Raw genomic sequence first — 18,545 nt, 5'->3', positions numbered from 1 at the left:
CCACCAAACTGTGGCCATGAACAGAGTTGACCAACCATGCCAGAACACACTGTTGAGCACAAGCAGCTTGATTTCAAAAGTAGCTTCACAACCCATGCCATTTGCTGCTGCAACTTAAGCAAAAACTTTTTAGCAACAGATGTTATATGTGAAAGCTTAGTCGAAGTGGCATCAAATCGAAAGACTTGCACCCGGCGAACGGTCTACCAGACGGGAGGTCCTAGTCACACGACATTTTATTTACTGTATGTATGTTTATTAATTAACACTGTTAATGTTTCCTATTTGTGTGTTTTAGGTGCTTAAGAATGATGTTATTGGCTGACTAGATCTTATGTCTATGCTCTGAATATCTGCTGTCATTGGCTTGCGAGATCATGTGTCGAGCTGTAATTGTCAAACAAAAGCAATCTCAATTTCAGTGCTTTGGAAGCTGCCATGCTCTATTTGGTTGAATTCATGTTTATACTTTTGTAATATGAAAATATGCAGTGTAAATGTTGCTGTGCATCAAAGCCCTTTCCAAAACACACTGTTTTTTGCTGGCTTTCTTTTCCTAAAGTGCCAGGAAGTTCTATGCTTTTGTATAAAACCTTCACCATTCAAATGTTTCATAAGTTTTACAGCTCTGAGGGAAATAATGTCACTTAACATGAAAAAAAGTACTTTCACGGGGGGGTATAGTGTATTTTTAACCAGAAACTCTAGGAAATATTCAGAAGTTCTTCCTTCTTGTCTGCGTATACACCCAGAGAAACATTGGTTTTAAAAATCAACAGTTGTAGAACAAGCCTTACAATACTATAAGTAAATTGTAAAATAACACTCACGTTACCACTCATTCAAGACTGCCTTTGGGATTAGCATCATCAAAGAAGTCATTCCAATGAGTGTGGCAGTTAACTTTATCAGTGAGAATGATAGTATGCATGGATCGTGGCTCTCTTGTTTTTAAAGTGGATGTGCTGGATACAGAGTGGATGAATTTAGTCTTGTGTTACCGTTGTTACCATTGCAAAAATTGAGCTTTTAGTATGGGCTAAAAGTTTTAACACACTTGTAATGATGGAGGAGTATTTTTTCAAAAGTTTGTGGTTATAGGACATGCTGTTAGAATCCTGAGAATGGTTTATCTGCAAAACTTTGCAGTTGAGACCCATTTGGTTACAAACACAGCTCTGTGTGAACAGAAGATATTAAGCTCTTCAATAAAAGTCAATACAATGTATATGTTATAAACTGGACAAAACTGACTTACAAGTTCTAGTAAACAGCATTGTGTATTACTATTATAGTACAGAGTGATGGTGGATATTAAGTTGACAATTGAACCATATCTTTCAAAAATCTATCTAATGAAAGAAACACAAGGTTTGAAAGACATTAAGTGCATATTGAACTGATTTTTACCTATCTTAGAATGGGAAAAAATACTTCTACTGCATCATGGAGGCTAATATGAAGACTATTCTATTTGTTTTTAATAGAATTGTCTTCAACTTTCCCAGAGCATACTAAGCTACTTACTGTGTTTATGTAGCCTAAAGTGTAATTATGTAAAAGTGCAAGAATTTGTTCCACAACCAGTTTTCCTTCAGATCATTCAAACTTTGTAATTTTTATTGTGTAATTTTTCTGCCCGTAAAGTATAATACAGTGTAATGAAATGTAACATTTTCAGAACATTTTTTCCTCTTTTACTTATTTTGTTTGTGTAAATGGAAAAATTGAAGTATTCTTTTGTATTTTGAGTTACAATAGACTGTGAAAATTGTACAGCTTTTTAGCTGAAAAATATTATTCTTTATGTAAATGCATGCGGGACACCTTGGAACCTACAAATTGTGAATGATCATCAGAGTTTCATGTTGATGGTAACTGTGGAACAAGACAACAACTTACTTTTAAAATATATGTTTTGTATACTTCATTTATAGTTTTCAAACAACTGTAATTTTAGTGTATATCAAGGCCTATGATTTAAAATACCATGACCAAACCACGAATTTTTTTTTGATATGTTGTTTGTTAAAAATGGTTTTAATAATGTGAATTATATGATTTTACAGCTGGAAGAAGAGATAGAAAAACTGAGTGTTTCCGGTCTAAAGAACAGAGCTCACACCTTAACAATGTGTCGCCTGATGGTGCGCGCTGAAGACTGCGACTCACGTATTCAGTTGTTAAAGCTTATACAAGAAGGAGAACCAGCGTGTCGAAGACTATTCCTTGATTACCATGGTCTTCGGCTCATGTGGAGCTGGATGGTAGATGCCACAAGCAATAATGAAAGTGAAATGGATTTGAAAATGGAAGTTAGTATATTATCAATTCTAACATAATTTGTATGCAGAAGTAGAATGGTACTTTTAAGCTACTTTTAAATATTACTTGCGGGGAATAAGTTGCCATTAAATAGAACGGAGAGGTCAGTTACATGTCTTGGTCTGCTGTTGTCATTCTGAATAGTGTCCATGGTGCTGTTTGATGAGCGAAAGTATTAAGGTATTAGGCAAATAGATAGCAGTCCATTTTAGGTAAATGGACAATAAATGTATTGTGCTGAATAGTGAAGATTGTTTCAAGTTAACTTACTTTCTCATTATGACTTGTTTAATTTTAAGAAAGAGTTGAGGCACTCATAATCTTGTTGTACGTATTTAGTTGGTCATAGTTCTTGTGATCACTCTTCTCGGGCACCAAACTTCTTGAAAATGATGGAAATATTAGCTATTTTCAGTAGTGTTATCTGGTTACATTCCTGTTAAAACTTTTCTGCCTTCTATGCTAGGAAAATCTTAAAGTTCACAATCTACACCTTCGTTGAGGCTTGTGTACCAACCTCTGGCCATAAAAACAAATCAAACAACAATCAATATCATCTCCACTTCAACAGCTGTGACCTCCTCCCTTCTTTTTACTCAAGGCATCTGTATTAAATGAGTGCCCTTCAAAACAAAATACCTTCATCCTTTTTCACCTACATCATTAAACTTCTAATGCTATGACATTTCTTGTTAACCATACCTAACTTTAGATTCCTACCTCTGCATCCGATACACCTGCAAAATCTGCTGCGTGTATCTACCTGTGATCGTCTGCTTCAGCTCCACCACTGGAAAAAGGAATGATATTACAACCAGAACCACATGCAAGATACTTATTTTATTTACCAGCTGACATTTCCTTACTATTCAGCATTCTACATAGACATTACTACCGCCGTCTGGACACAGTTGAATAGTCTACCTCGGGGAAGTTCAGTATCCAGTTGCTGAGCTAGACTCGAGAGACCTTAGTGTCTGCAGTACAACATAAACCCTATATAAATCTTCTCACAGTGCACCAGTGTCCATGAAATGAATCTTTATTAAGAAAAGGAAAGTTGCCACTCACCATGTAGCAGAGATCCTGAGACGCAGATGGGCACAACAGAAAGACTCCCACAATTAAAGCTTTTGGCCATGGGACCTTTGTCAACAATAGACAAAAACACACACACACACACACACACACACACACACACACACACAAACACACACACACACACACACACACACACACACACACTCGACTGTGGTCTCAGGTAACTGAAACCACACTGTGAGCAGCAGCACCAGTGCATGATTGGAGTGGTGACTGGGTGGTGGGCACTTAATTGTCTGCCATCCCCAACATACTATCCCTCGCCCTCCGTGCCCCAGCCTCCTCCTACCCCCACCCAGTCGCCACTCCCATCATGCACTGGTGCTTTTGCTCACAGTGTGGTTTCAGTTGCCTGAGACTGCAGTTGTGTATGTGTGTGTGTGTGTGTGTGTGTGTGTGTGTGTCGCCTATTGTTGACGAAGGCCGTATGGCCAAAAGCTTTGAGAGAATGTTTTTGTTGTACCTTTCTGCGGCTCAGCATCTCCGCTGTAAGGTGAGTGGCAACTTTGCTTTTCATAATATTGTTACATTCCATCCTGGATTTTGTATTGAATCTTTGTTATTGACTAAGAAACATGCATGTTTCGAGAACCCATTGCTTGAATGACAGTAAAGCATTAGTTTGATAGAATGTACTTTGAATCGGAGCATTCGGAATAGTCATTTTGTACCACCGCTTTCCTCTACAAATGACCTGGAATAGTCTACACTTATATTTAGTGGTAATTCATTTAGTTTTACAAAACCTTTTCATCACACTTTAAGTTGTATTCATTGTTGTGTCCTCAGACCACATTATGAAGGCTTCATAATGTGTCTCATTGAGATGATTAGTCACTGAGAGACAGAGCCTTATGTAATGTGTTTGCATAATGCACAGTTTTAAAGAAGAGAGAGAAATTACTTGGAATGCTCTGTTAACATATACGTTAGAAGTGGAACAAGGCCACAAGCACATCTACTATTGGCTTCTTCTCGTAAATTCTTCTGAATACTCTAGAGAGAGATACTGGTGCATAATAGTCTTCAGTTAATGTTACACCTTCGTGGTCATTCTGTGCCGAGGTCATCTCATCCACCATCTCACGTTTTGGTTGAAAGCTGTGTTATTTCTTCTCCCTAAGAAAAATAACCATAACAAATTTTAGAATTTTATCTGTCTCCATTTCTGTTTTATGGCAATTAAAAGTTTTGAAGTTTTGTTTTTAAATTGTGATGACACAAATTGATATTTGCTAACATCTTGAAGCTAGAGTTACATTTTTCTAAAATTTATCATCCAAACTCTGAGAAAATTGTTCGTTATATATCCTGTACCAGATAAAAAGAGTATGCTTATAATTTTGTATTTCATTTTGTGAAAAACATGGTTCGCCATCACAGACAGTATTACACGAAGTTAAAGAGATAATTCCTAATTGTTTCCAAAATAATTCTCGTTACAGGGCTGTTACTTACGAAAATAAAATTAATGGATCAAAATATCCACGGGTGTGCTGCCGGTCTATAGTGTCCAACGGGCACAATATTTCGGCGATCATACATGTCACCATCATCAGGTGAACTGACGGACTGAGCTCCTGTGAACGTGCCAGCACGGAGATCCGTACGCTATGGCTGCTCAGAGGGAACTGGGTTCGGTCGCGGCGGCGGCCGATTTAAATACCCTCCGCCCGCGGCGCGCTCCCTCCGCCGTCCGCACCCCGCGCCACGGCCGCGCGGTGGGACAGATTGCGACGGCGTCTGAGATGACGTCTGTGTGATGGCTCTGTCCGCTGTGGTCGTCACAACTATACGTTTGCTCGAGCAAACGTATAGTTGTGACGACCACGGCGGACAGAGCCATCACACCGACGTCATCTCAGACGCCGTTGCAATCTGTTCCACCGCGCGACTGTGGCACGGGGTGCGGACGGCGGAAGGAGCGCGCCGCGGGCGGAGGGTATTTAAATCGGCCACCGCCGCGACCGAACCCAGTTCCCTCTGAGCAGCCATAGCGTACGGATCTCCGTGCCGGCACGTTCACAGGAGCTCAGTCCGTCAGTTCACCTGATGATGGCGACATGTATGATCGCCAAAATATTGTGCCCGTTGGACTCTATAGACCGGCAGCACACCCGTGAATATTTTGACTATCAGATACGCTGGGAGAAACTCAAGAATCACAAAATTAATGGAATTTTTTCTCCTTATTGTATTTTCCCTGCTATATTGGAAATGTTAAATCTTTTTTTATACAGTTACATAAAAATATTATTGTTTAGATGTTTTTGAAAATATTTTTTGGAATTTTTTTGTTGTTTTCAGTGTCATTATTATTTTTGTTAAATAATATTTTATTTGTGAAACATAAGAATTGGGTACAGGCATCATTCACATCTGAGGAAGTGGCCTGTTTTGACTGACATGACACAAGAATTAACTAACTTCTGCAGAATCAATCAATGGAGAATCCAGGATGCAGAGCTACCTGTACAGCAACACTTAACTGTGCTTTTTTTTTTTTTGGATGGAATAATGAATGATGTGTTATATTTACAGAGTTTACTTTTGAATGTGTCTGTATATCTACAGTGTCATTTATTTCACAATTGTCTGATGTGAAATTCTAAGTATTGTAGAAGTTTTATGTTAATATATCTAAAAAGTATACTGATGAAAAAATTATTTATATTTACACCAGAATACTGATGAAAAACAAATGTCTTTTTAGATCTGTACACTGCAGAGATGAAATTATTTATGTGGTAAGATTGTTTGAACTTACAATGGAATGGTCCAGTAACACGTGTCAAAACCTACCCTGAAATTTTTTGCACACGAAGAAGACAGTGAAAGAAATGCACTGACAAAGGTTTAGCTGTTAAGCAGCACTGCAAGTATTTTGTAAAAAAATGTTGAAGTTACGCATTTTTGCTGCACAAAGAACTGCTTATAAAAGCTGTTTGAACAGCCCTGCCCACCTAGTGCTCAGCTAAGTGAATCACTCACACAGTGCTGCATATTGGAATTATCCTGAGTTCACAGACACCAATTTTAAACATATATAAAGCCTGGTTTACAATGGAACAAATGGAAACGAACACCTGCGAATGAGCATTTGCAGAAAATTCACTACCATTTGCTTGTAAATGGATAGAATCGTTTATACTAGAGGGAACGGAAGAGAACACGAGGTAGCAAATACTGCCTATGAACACTGTGTTATTAGTTTTTAAACTCTATCTTGTTAGAGCCACAATGTGAAACTTTGCTATTCAGTGAGTATTATTTTGCATGGCGAACGCACTGTTCTTGACGGAGTATGCAAAATGGCACAGGGAAGGAAGAATTTTAAGGCTCTCATTTTGTATGGAAGTGTGACATGCGTGGAGATCGTGCACTTTACATGGAATTGCATCTGCATCTCTCCTTTCCTTGTAAGTTGGCTGTATGTATGAATGTTGTACATTTGACTATCAGAGAAACAATTCTTTGTTTATTTCCTGTAGTTGTCACAAAAATGCGAAGTGTCTATTGAACAACAAAAACAAACATTTTTCTTGTACCAGGCACACCTGCCAAAAGAAAAATTGATGCAGTCAGGCACTTCGCAGTAACCACTAATTTTATTTAGACAGAGCTGGGATGGATTCAGAAATGGTTCCAGCTGTTGTTCTGCATATTGTGCTGCATGCCATGCATACTTGATCAAATTCGTAAAGTGTGGCAAAGAAAATGACTGGAGCTTAAGAATACTGTTTCACTGTTGTCTGACAATTTCCTGAAAAATGCTTTCCACTTTCGAAAAAATTCTTTATTGAGAGGTTGAATCGCACTAGTAGTTGCAGGCAAAATCCAAATTACATCTACAAATTTTTCGCCATCTGCTGCAAAAACAGAGGCATTTTTTGTGTCCAGACCATGAGTGGAAGAAAAGCAATGAATTAGTTTCTGCAGCTGGTAGGAATACGTTTCAAACGAAATGTTGAAACTTATTCTTTCCCATTTTTCCAGATTTTGATATGTCGATTAAAAGATTTTTGCAACTGAATAGTACATTTTTATTTTTGGTCCTAATTTGCCTTGTGGCTCTTGAAGACAGATATACATCTGCAGAAACAGTAAACCACTCATACTTATCACTGGCATAATAAAGTGTGGTGTGCACACAGTTCTTTCACAAAGCCTGACTGATCAGTGTTGTAAGCAGCAGTTGCAGGGATAACAGCAAGTTTCGTCTTTACATCAGCTATGAATTTCTCTATGGCATTGTCTGTCACTGGCAGCTGCTCTACACATTTACGTGACATAAACTTAGTAATTTTGTGACTTCGTATTCTTTACGATTTCTAGAACCTGCGTAGCAGGTCAACAAAGCCTGGAAATTAGCAATGTTCATGTGAGATGCAATTTGGAGGGCCCTGTACTGCCGACCTCAGCTGTGTTTGTATCTAGTTGCGCCTGCGCAGTTGTCAAAGTGCCAGTAGGGGATATACATTTCTACTGTTGCCTGGCACGCTACAAATTTGACAATTTTCAGCCTTCTTCTTCTTCTTCTTCTTCTTCTTCTTCTCTCTTTCTCTCTCTCTCTCTCTCTCTCTCTCTCTCTCTCTCTCTCTCTCTCTCTCTTTTTAATTCTTGCAGTGTCTCTTTGCAGCTAAAACTTTGACAGTGAATTTCTTTCATTGTGTTCTTCCTGTGTAGAAAAAAAAAGGGGGGGGGGGTTAGGTTTCCACATGTCTTATAGAACCATTCCCTTGTTAGAGTTTGTAAGAAGATATATTAGAATTTTCCATAATGAGAGAGAAGTCCAGTGATAAGTACACAGACAGCATCTCGCCTAACAAGCTGTATTCAAAAGAGAACTACATAAAATTTAAGTAATTTATATGAAGAAGGAATCAGTTGGAATTACAAACAGGAAAAGAGGGTGGTGATGTTGGGATAATTTGTCTTCATCTTAAAAGTTTATTAATAAATAGGAATTTCTACAAAAAGTTGTAATCCCTACCAAAAAAATGTTGTAATCTGTACAAAAACATAAGTGTAGTCACTGTACGTAAAAGCCAAGTCGTAAATCTAAAACCAGCAGAAATGTTAGATGTATCTTGTCATAAAACATTGTATGATAGCAATGATGTTAGTGATACTGATAAATACGTTGAGCAAACTGACAAAGCAGACATGACAGAATTACGAAAAGTAGTAGTATTAAAGACTTCAAATGTTACTTTCGCAGACATAGAGTGCTTACCTGTGAAATGACGTATATATAATGCCTGGGTATGCAAAAGTTAAAACTTCAAAAATTGAGAAAAGTGTAAAAAAGAAAATGGAAAATTGTTTTAGACATTGAAGTTTCAGAAAAGAAACTATGTTGGAAAAGATGGTAGATGAAAAGCTGCTGATATGGGCTTTGTTGTTGATAACATATAGAATTGTTAACATCAAGCTACACACATCAAACAAATTCAATTGCTGGCTATCCCCATGTCATGATCTGCTTTCAGAACCAAACCACAGAAGAGAGAAAAAACTGAAATGTAACATAATTGACTCAGTAATAAATTTTTACTAAAATGATGGACATACATGAAAAATGTGGTAAGCACAAGGAAAAAACAGTTGTCAGAAATTTATTGATTTTAGTCCATGTATGCAAAATTTATTCAAATTTTAACAACAAATATCCAGGAACCAAAATAGGTTTTTAAAATTTGCTCATTTTACATGAAATGATGTGTTTTAGCAGGTGATTATGGTACCCACTCAGACGTGTTCATCATTCATCAGCACATAATTTTACTAATGAACTTAGCATCATTTGAAGAAAATTACAAATATTTTGTAAAAATGCTAGTATGTGAAAACCTGCAATCTGCATGCATGTCATGGCATTGCAATGAATATTCTTATTAAGAATCACTGTTATGTTTCCCGGAAGAAAATTTTGAAAACTGCAGTGAAGGTGAATGATTTTCATCAGTAGATTTCAGCTGACTGAACAGATGATCCCATGTGCTGCAAATGTTGTTGACTTTATTGAGGATGTTTCATAAATGTTGCTGGCTTTATCGAGGGTCTTTCATCTAAATGGAAAAAAAACTTGTTGCGCATCCTTATTTTGCCAAGCTGATTTGAGATTCATTCTAGAAACATTCCACCATGTTGTGGCTAAGCCATGTCTCCTCAGTATCCCTTCTTCCTGGAGTGAAGGTCCCGCAAGCTGTGCTGGAGAACCTTTGTGAAGTTTGGAAGGTAGGAGATAACATACTGGCGGAAATAAAGCTGTGAGGGCAGATTGTGGATCGTACTTGAATTGCTCAGTTGGTAGAGTATTTGTCCACAAAAGGCAAAGGTCCCAGGTTTGAGTACCATCCCAGTGCACAGATTTTATTTTCCAGGAAGTCGGAAATCGTCACACGCTCTGCTGCAGAGTGAAATTTCATTCTGCTCTCAGTCTTGTTTAAGTACCTGTCGACACCTCAATGTATTAACTATTTGATGAGTTGTTATCTATACTTATTATTTGTTTACAGTTTTTGGACATAATTGCTTTGGACATTTTACAAGTTTGTGTGCATTCATTTTTTTAAGACAAACATTGTGAATAAAATGAGAATTTTCTAAGACATTACATTATATTATTGACAAAGAAACTTTAACTTATAGTTGCTGAAATCAACATGCTCCAAAGCAGGGCTCTTTTCTTTCAGGTCCCTTTTGTTGAATCATGTTTAACTTTGTAATTTACCTGTTACTGAAAAGATTTCTTATTGTGGCTTACAACTCAATGATTTTCTTGTTGATTTCAGGAAATTTTGAATGTAGCAGAACTGTTAAGAATCCACCCTTTCTGTTACAGAGGGAGGTATTCGATAATGCAGAAAAACAAACCATAATTCTTAGTTTTGATGTTGTAGCAAACCACTCAGGTGATTAAGGAGAAACCACTCTTTGAAATTGCAGTTATTTAATCTTACTTAGTTTTGCAGCAGTGTGTTATTTTCTTGCAATACTTCCCGCATAGCTGTAGAGTATTGTCCATTTGAATATTGTGATAGGTATTTTAATACATTGTCAGTGACTCCTTTGTCAAGTCACACTGAATTGCTTAGATCATAATCTAGAATCAGGTCATCTTCACCTTTTATAACATTGGATGATCTGTCAGTTACGTTGATTTACAGTGAATTTTAATGACAATTTTGAAATCATTGCTCAGTTTATTCTGAAGGTGTTAATGTAGTTTTCAGAAATAGAATGTTGATTTCTGTACTCCAGTCAAAACACCAAAAGGGAAAGATATTTTCCTCATATTACCAGCCAATATTAGCTGACAAATCCAGTTTTTCACCTTGCAATGAGATTAGGGTGATTGTAAAATACATATGGACCATAAATTCTTGAAAATAAATTTTTGAGGTTATTCACTCTGTCAGAATTAGGCTGAGCAGCATTTTTCACGTGTCTGAGGAGCACAGATAATTAATTTATTGATGCAAAGAACCCTTTCTGTTCGAGGAGGAGGCTGGCTTTCTTCCCTACTTGCCCATCCAAATAAATTACAAAGGGCATCTTTCCTGAACTTTGAGTTTTACAGCATACAATGTTAAGAGTGTACTTTCTGACTCAATTATACCTCGCCATTTGTCCTGTGTCAAGAGTTATGGCATGTAGCAAAACTGCCTTACACAGTAAGCGATTTAAAGACTACACAAGATTGTAAAAAATAAAACGATTTGGTACCAGACTACACCACAGGCTATGAGGTACAAATGAACAAGAAAGTGTAGAACACTACTGACGGAAGGGTTGTTTGTAGTAATACTGGTGCAACTGTCTATTAATGGCTCAAGATGCGAGGTTAGGTGACAGATACTCATATAGAAAGCCAGACTACATATTTTGATGAGCTCACTAGTCCTCCTCAAAACTTTCAGGAGTAACCCTGCTACAAAGAAAATAGAGGGAAGAGATATACAAAAATTGGAAAGGATGAAAGAAAAACATGTTCAGTGCAAAGAAAAAAAGAAAAAGAGAGGTAGAAAGATTAGAAGGTAAGGAAAAATGATTAATTTTAAAAGGTGTTTCAGGTACTGGACCTGTAGGGTGTAAGAGACAAAATTAATAAAGAAATGTAGGACAAATAATAGGAGAGAATTTTAATAAAGCTAGAATGTACGATGTGATCCAAACCAGGAGCAAAATGCGAGAGGGAAATTACCAGCATGTGGTTTGGGTGATGTAACTGTACATGCTGTCTGCCTTTATTCATTTGTTCATATGAAAACTTCTTAACTGTTACGCAAATTTAAAGGGCTGGATGTTATTTTTATGTTGATTGATATACAGTGTTGCCTAGGTCTCCACAAGTGCTCACATGAATATCATTGTATGAAGCTAAGTTTTACCAGTGATATTTACTACACTACTGGCCATTAAAATTGCTACAGACGTGAAATTTAACCGACAGGAAGAAGATGCTGTGATATGCTAATGATTAGCTTTTCAGAGCATTCACACAAGGTTGGCACCTGTGGCGACACCTACAACATGCTGACATGAGGAAAGTTTCCAACCGATTTCTCATACACAAACAGCAGTTGACCAGCGTTTCCTGGTGAGGTGAAACGTTGTTGTGATGTCTCGTGTAAGGAGGAGAAATGCGTACCATAATGTTTCCGACTTTGATAAAGGTCAGATTGTAGGCTATCGCGATTGTGGTTTATTGTATCATGACATTGCTGCTCGCGTTGGTCGAGATCCATTGACTGTTAGCAGAATATGGAATCGGTGGGTTCAGGAGGGTATTGCGGAATGCCGTGCTGGATCCCAACGGCCTCGTATCACTAGCAGTCGAGATGACAGGCATCTTATCTGCATTGCTGTAATGGATCATGCAGCCATGTCTTGATCCCTGACTCAACAGATGGGGATGTTTGCAAAACAACAACCATCTCCACAAACAGTTCAACGACGTTTGCAGCAGCATGGACTATCAGCTCGGAGACCATGGCTGCGGTTACCCTTGACGCTGCATCACAGACAGGAGCGCCTGCGATGGTGTACTCAACGACAAACCTGGGTGCACGAATGGCAAAACGTCATTTTTTCGGATGAATCCAGGTTCTGTTTACAGCATCATGATGGTCGCAGCCAGGTTTGGCGACATCACGGTGAATGCACATTGGAAGTGTGTATTCATCATCGCCATACTGGCGTATCACCCAGCGTGATGGTATGGGGTGCCATTGGTTACGTGTCTCGGTTACCTCTTGTTTGCATTGATGGCACTTTGAACAGTGGACTTTACATTTCAGATGTATTACGACTCGTGGCTCCACCCTTCATTCGATCCCTGCGAAACCCTACATTTCAGCAGGATAATGCACGACCACATGTTGCAGGTCCTGTTCGACTGCTTCCCTGGCCAGCACATTCTCCAGATCTCTCACCAATTGAAAACGTCTGGTCAATAGTGGCCGAGCAACTGGCTCATCACAATACACCAGCCACTACTCTTGATGAACTGTGGTATCGTGTTGAAGCTGCATGGGCAGCTGTACCTGTACACGCCATCCAAGCTCTGTTTGACTCAATGCCCAGGCGTATCAAGGCCGTTATTACGGCCAGAGATGGTTGTTCTGAGAACTGATTTCTCAGGATCTATGCACCCAAACTGCATGAAAATGTAATCACATGTCAGTTCTAGTATAATATATTTGTCCAATGAATACCCGTTTATCATCTGCAATTCTTCTTGGTGTAGCAATTTTAATGGCCAATAGTGTAAATATGTAGGGAGTTTTCTATCACACAGTTCAGATGATGTAACTGCACAGGCTGTCTGTCTGTAATCATTTTCGTATGAAAACGTCTTAACCAATGTTCAGATTTGGAGGTGTGGAAGATATTTGTATGTTGTTTGCTACGTAATGTTGCATGGGTTCCGCACTTGCTCATGTGAATAGTCCTACACTTGTACATAGTTAAATTTGACCTGTGATGTTTCCTAAATATGTAGGAAATTTTACAATAGGGTTGAAGACAGACATTTCACAAGGATGTTGCTCTGTGGGAAGCAAAATATCATGGCTTTATATTGGCTGAGAAGTTAGGGATTCCCTGGCAAGACACCATAGGAATACATGAAGAATACTCTATAGAATATGTTTGCTAATACTGGCTACAAAGTTCAATGATTTTTTTCATATTTTAGTGATAGTGCCAATTGTGTGTGTATTTTTGCCTGCTACATGTAAAAGTTACCATGAAATTCTCAAATTGCTTTGCTTTTTGAAGATATAATTGTAGTTATTAACTAATTATTGGCAAAAATTATTCTACAGTGTATATCCTGCTGTAATGCGTGCAACAAAAATTGTCCAACGTACTGTTTCCAGCACTCTGGTAACATTTATTGAGAGTTCAGATCTGTTGGTGCTACTTTGGCAAGATTTGTAGGATTGATGTTATAATGCTAATGGAGGAAATTAATTTTCAGACATTTTGCATTCCATTCTTTGATAAGTTTTCAGCATAGTCTCCAAAAGTTATTATCTATTGCCAAGGAAAGTTTCCAGCCTTGACTAGAAAGAAGCCAATGCTTCTTTTTCTTAACTCTACAAACTTTTTTAAAATTGCGCATGTTTCACCAGATTTCATATATATGAGGACACAGAAATGTGCGGTACTAGATTTTTATTTCACTGAGTCAGGGGATGTCTGAAAAAGATACATAAATTATTGTCTTCAAAAATATTTCGCGTAAACCCATACGTAATTTGTAGCAGTGGTAGGCATGTTTTGAATGGCCCTGTTAATGAACCCAATAAATGATTTCTGACACCTAGCACAGATTGTTGTCTCAAAGACCATTGCCACTTGTAATAATGCTACGACTTCATCTAGCTAATGGTCACACAAAGGAAGCGACAGTACTTCGGATAACCTTGTTGGAGACTTAAGTAACACAGCAGCAGCTTTCAAATGAAAATTTATGCAATGAAACAGTTGTTGTAAATTTTGATGTGATGTGTCATCTTAATTTGTGCAGCATTGTACAACCTCTATTTGTCATCACTGTATGCTGTATTTAGAGTCTTCATTAAACATCATCTGCACACAAATTGAAAACACACTCACTCGCAGCAAAGTTTGTCTTTTTTTTTTTTATGAAGAAAGTCTCCAGTGCTGTTTGTTATGAAACTTGGATGGATACTTTCACATCATTATAAGAAGACACCAATGTTGAAGGTGTGAGCCTAGATCAGTAATTATGTCATTTAGTTCATGTTTGGTGACTATACAGCTCTGTTGAATGTTCACTGGACACACAGGTGTCTTGTGATTTGGTTTATACAGTTTCTTTACTTCATCACATTGGAATCAAGGGTGTCTGAGGAGATAGGAAGAACAGGGACAGTTGTTTTTTCATGATGGGTACAGGTTGACAGTAGATGGAACACCAGTATTCTCAGCAATCCATTTCCTCTCATTTACATAAGCAGAGCAGTAGAATCCTGTAGAATAAACAGTCATTTGTATAGTTAATTTGTTTCCTCCACATTATAGGGGTGTCAGATCCCCTATTGTCCTTGCTTTTCCATTGTACTAGTTATGTAGTTTAGTTGCACGTAGAGAGCAGCATTTTTGTGATGCGCACAGTTTGTGCCAGTATCCTAACTTACAATTAAAAGGAGATATATTTTCATGATAGTGAATCTAGAAACCTCTTTTGTGGCTTAGTATTTGTAGCAAAAGCTATTCAGGTCATTAACTCATTCACCTGACATCTTGTTTGCCAAGATCCCGAAAAGCGATCACAATGTAACATTTGAACAGTCATTTTATATACGTGTATTGCATTAACAGCAAGTAGTATAAATTATGAAGAAACATTAGACAAACTTTGCTAGAGTGCAAAATAACATGTCACTGCAATAACAATTACTCTCAAACTGAGATAATGGTATTTGTGACATTGCTGCATGAAGGGCTTACCATGTAGCCACATTTTATACCTGATGGATGTATTCATTTCGTGAGGGAACAATGAAACTATGGTATCATGTCTCTCAAGAACACAATCCAACCAAGTAAGATGAAGGCCATTTTTGGATTAAACAATAATGAAAAACTTGAGAAATGTTGTTTTTGAAGAAAATTCCTTTTGGGTTTTGACTAGTGAATTCCAAAACTACAGTTACATCATTGAACAGATCAAGAGGCACTAATTCACAATGATTTGCTTTTTACAATTAAGAGCCAGATGTTGGGTTTTTGTTTTATTATTTTTCTTGAGGTCACAGTAAACTGTTGAGTTTGTCGAGAACTATATATGTAAAGTGCTCTTTAGAAACCGTTGTAGTGATAATGAAAGGGAAGGTGCAGAACCCAGTTACTGCATGTCTTCAGACTGATTTTTACAAGTCCCTTATTGCTCTGTAAATGCTTTTACAAAATTTAAAAATCTCTTTGTTGCAACATGTGAGCTTTTTTGAGAAATATTTTCAGTTTGATGACCACCGATTAATGTATTTTTAAGTTTAAATGAATGGCCCAACATCAGAACGATTTCCGTTTGCTTGTTACAAACTAGTGATAATGTAATTTTTTTGATTTCCAAAAATGTGCATAATATTAATTCAGCTGGAATATTTTAGATTCCAGTACACACCTGCTGACATAATATGTAGAACTTTTCTGTATGGTGCATAACAAGTTTTTTACTTCCATCAACCATTCTAGGTTTATATACCATTTACCATATACAAATATTTTGAGCTTAAATAGACGTAAATGAAATAAACTTTTGTTACGTCGATTTGAGTGTGTGTCTGCAGTAATAGATTTCGGGGTGATGAGGATATTAATTTATTTGCATGATCCTTGTCAGTTTATTTGCAGAAATATGTAATATTTTGCCATTGCTTTTTCTCCTCAGATACTTCAAACACTAGTGAAGCTGCCAATTCCAAATAAAACAGTGTTGCAAGACAGTAAAGTCTTGTTCATGGTTCAGAAATGGTTGGAATGTGTGCGACAGTCAGGAAGTGTTAACGATACATCAAATGAAAGTGAAATGGAAGACAGTGTAACATTTGCTGTTACAAAAAAGGAGAGGTAAATATTGTGAGAACTCACATGCTTCAGTTTGTGTACATATTCATAGAGTAATGTTTTATTACGAAATTTACAGTTTTTAATATTTGTGTGTAACTGGATGTGGATACCTGCTTGATGCTTCTTTTCTTGTGTCTAACTCAAATTTTGTGATATAACTGTTAATAAATTATTATAGATCCTTTGGGTATAATGTTTATGCCACTTCCTAATGGGTTATGTAACTATATAACTAATGGTTGTATAGTAATATTAGTTATTCTCTATTAACAGGCTTATGAAATAATAGACTGGAGATACAGATAGATACTGTTTTGAATGGTAAATTGTAAGATGCAGTCTTCAGTCAAGCTTATGCTTTTATTTAGTTCTTGTTCTATGTAATTCTCAAGATTTCAGAAATTGCTAACCCTTGTGTTTCCTTATCAGTTATGGTAATGTAAACAAATCTGCCAGTGGTTATGTTGCTACGGTTAAGCATTTGGGTAAAATTTATGGTGTAAATTCAGCTGAACAGGTGCGCATATGCTTTCATGCCCCCCCCCCCCCCTCCCCCCCCCCCACACACACACACACACAAACAAACTCTCTCTCTCTCTTATCATCATCTCAGTGTTCCAGCAGAGGTGGTGAGGTGGTGATGTGAATGACGTGTAAGTCAGAAGGCAGTTTAAAGAGTAGTTTGGAGGCACATTACTGCAATCCTCTGCGCCCCATCATTGCCGAAAGAGAACTTCATTTCCTTGGTGCATTTATTGTGGGATCCTTGCTACTAGCACACATGGGCTAGCATTCATCAGGAGCCTATACTTGATATAGTGTTGTCTCCAATACCCATTGGAGACAACACGGTGTCGAGTATAAGCTCCTAATGAAGGCTAGCCCACGTGTGCTAGTAACAAGCATCCCGCTGTAAATGCGGCAAGGAAATCAAATATTCTTTTGGCAGTGGTGGGGCCTGAGGATGGCGGAAATGTGTTGCCGAAACTAGTCATGTGATAGAATAAAGACATTCTCAAGGTACAGCTACGGTGGCATTTTTTTATGATATATTTATATATTGCTTGTTAATGTAGTACTTACTGTTTTTGCGTTAAGTCAGCTATTATGAACTCTACTGTTGTAAAATAGCCAAATCCATACACACATTACCAAGAAGATTATCTTTAAATGTTCTGAATGTACCCTGAAGTGCATGGTGCAGACAGGTGCGCCAGAATGATGTTACTGGGTGGTTTATTTACAAAGGCACTGTTGTCAACCTCTCATTTCCCTTTTCTTTATATGCACAGTACTGTGCATTACAACTGTAAATGATGAGGAATCCACCAATTGTTTCTGCCAGTCTTTTGTTCCAAAAGTCATGGGGAAGGGCAGATATTTGAATGCAGATATTCTGCTATCTGCTCACGTGAAAAACAATTGTTAGAGAGTGAGGAATTTAGAAAATATTTGTTACTGTCCTTTAATCCAGAAAGTTGTGGGTTTCATTAGGTATTGTGGAATATTTGGAGGCTATAATTTTATGAGTAACTTGTTGAAGGATTGATGGGTAGAGACTTTTAGTTGCCTTGCTGGAAGCAGGCCTCACCCAACTATGGAGATATCACAATCCCATACTAGTAAAACTGCAACCATTGCCACTAAATTACAAGATCATCTTTTACTGGAATGGCTAAATCACATCCTCCATCAGAACTTTGGCTAGCTTTTACCATGTCCTGAAATCAGGAATAGCTTTCCCAAATTTCTTCCCACCATTCCCAGCGTGGTACTTCATCACCAACTCAACCTAATGGTTTGTCTGTGCCTCACTCTGTGTATCTGTGTCTATCTATCTATCTGTCTATCTATCTATATCCAGGCCCCCCTCCCTAACCCCTTGTACAGGGTGTTACAAAAAAGTATGGCCAAACTTTCAGGAAACATTCCTCACACACAAATAAAGAAAAGATGTTATGTGGACATGTGTCCAGATACGCTTAATTTCCATGTTAGAGCGCATTTTA

General features: G+C 37.7%; 1 protein-coding gene across 3 annotated transcripts in view; it reads left to right on the top strand.

Annotated features, from left to right (window-relative positions):
• LOC124777494 overlaps nt 1-18,545 on the top strand; it is a 253,609-nt gene that overhangs the window by 78,158 nt on the left and 156,906 nt on the right. For all 3 annotated transcript variants that reach the window (XM_047252933.1, XM_047252932.1, XM_047252931.1), the window contains exons 8-9: nt 2,070-2,315; nt 16,358-16,536. In XM_047252933.1, coding sequence (XP_047108889.1) covers nt 2,070-2,315; nt 16,358-16,536 — 425 coding nt within the window. The remainder of the gene's footprint in view (nt 1-2,069; nt 2,316-16,357; nt 16,537-18,545) is intronic.

This window comes from Schistocerca piceifrons, chromosome 2 (assembly GCF_021461385.2).
Source record: "Schistocerca piceifrons isolate TAMUIC-IGC-003096 chromosome 2, iqSchPice1.1, whole genome shotgun sequence".
Lineage (NCBI taxonomy): Eukaryota > Metazoa > Arthropoda > Insecta > Orthoptera > Acrididae > Schistocerca > Schistocerca piceifrons.
Note: the sequence above shows the minus strand (reverse complement) of the source record. Positions and strands in the feature narration are given on the sequence as shown.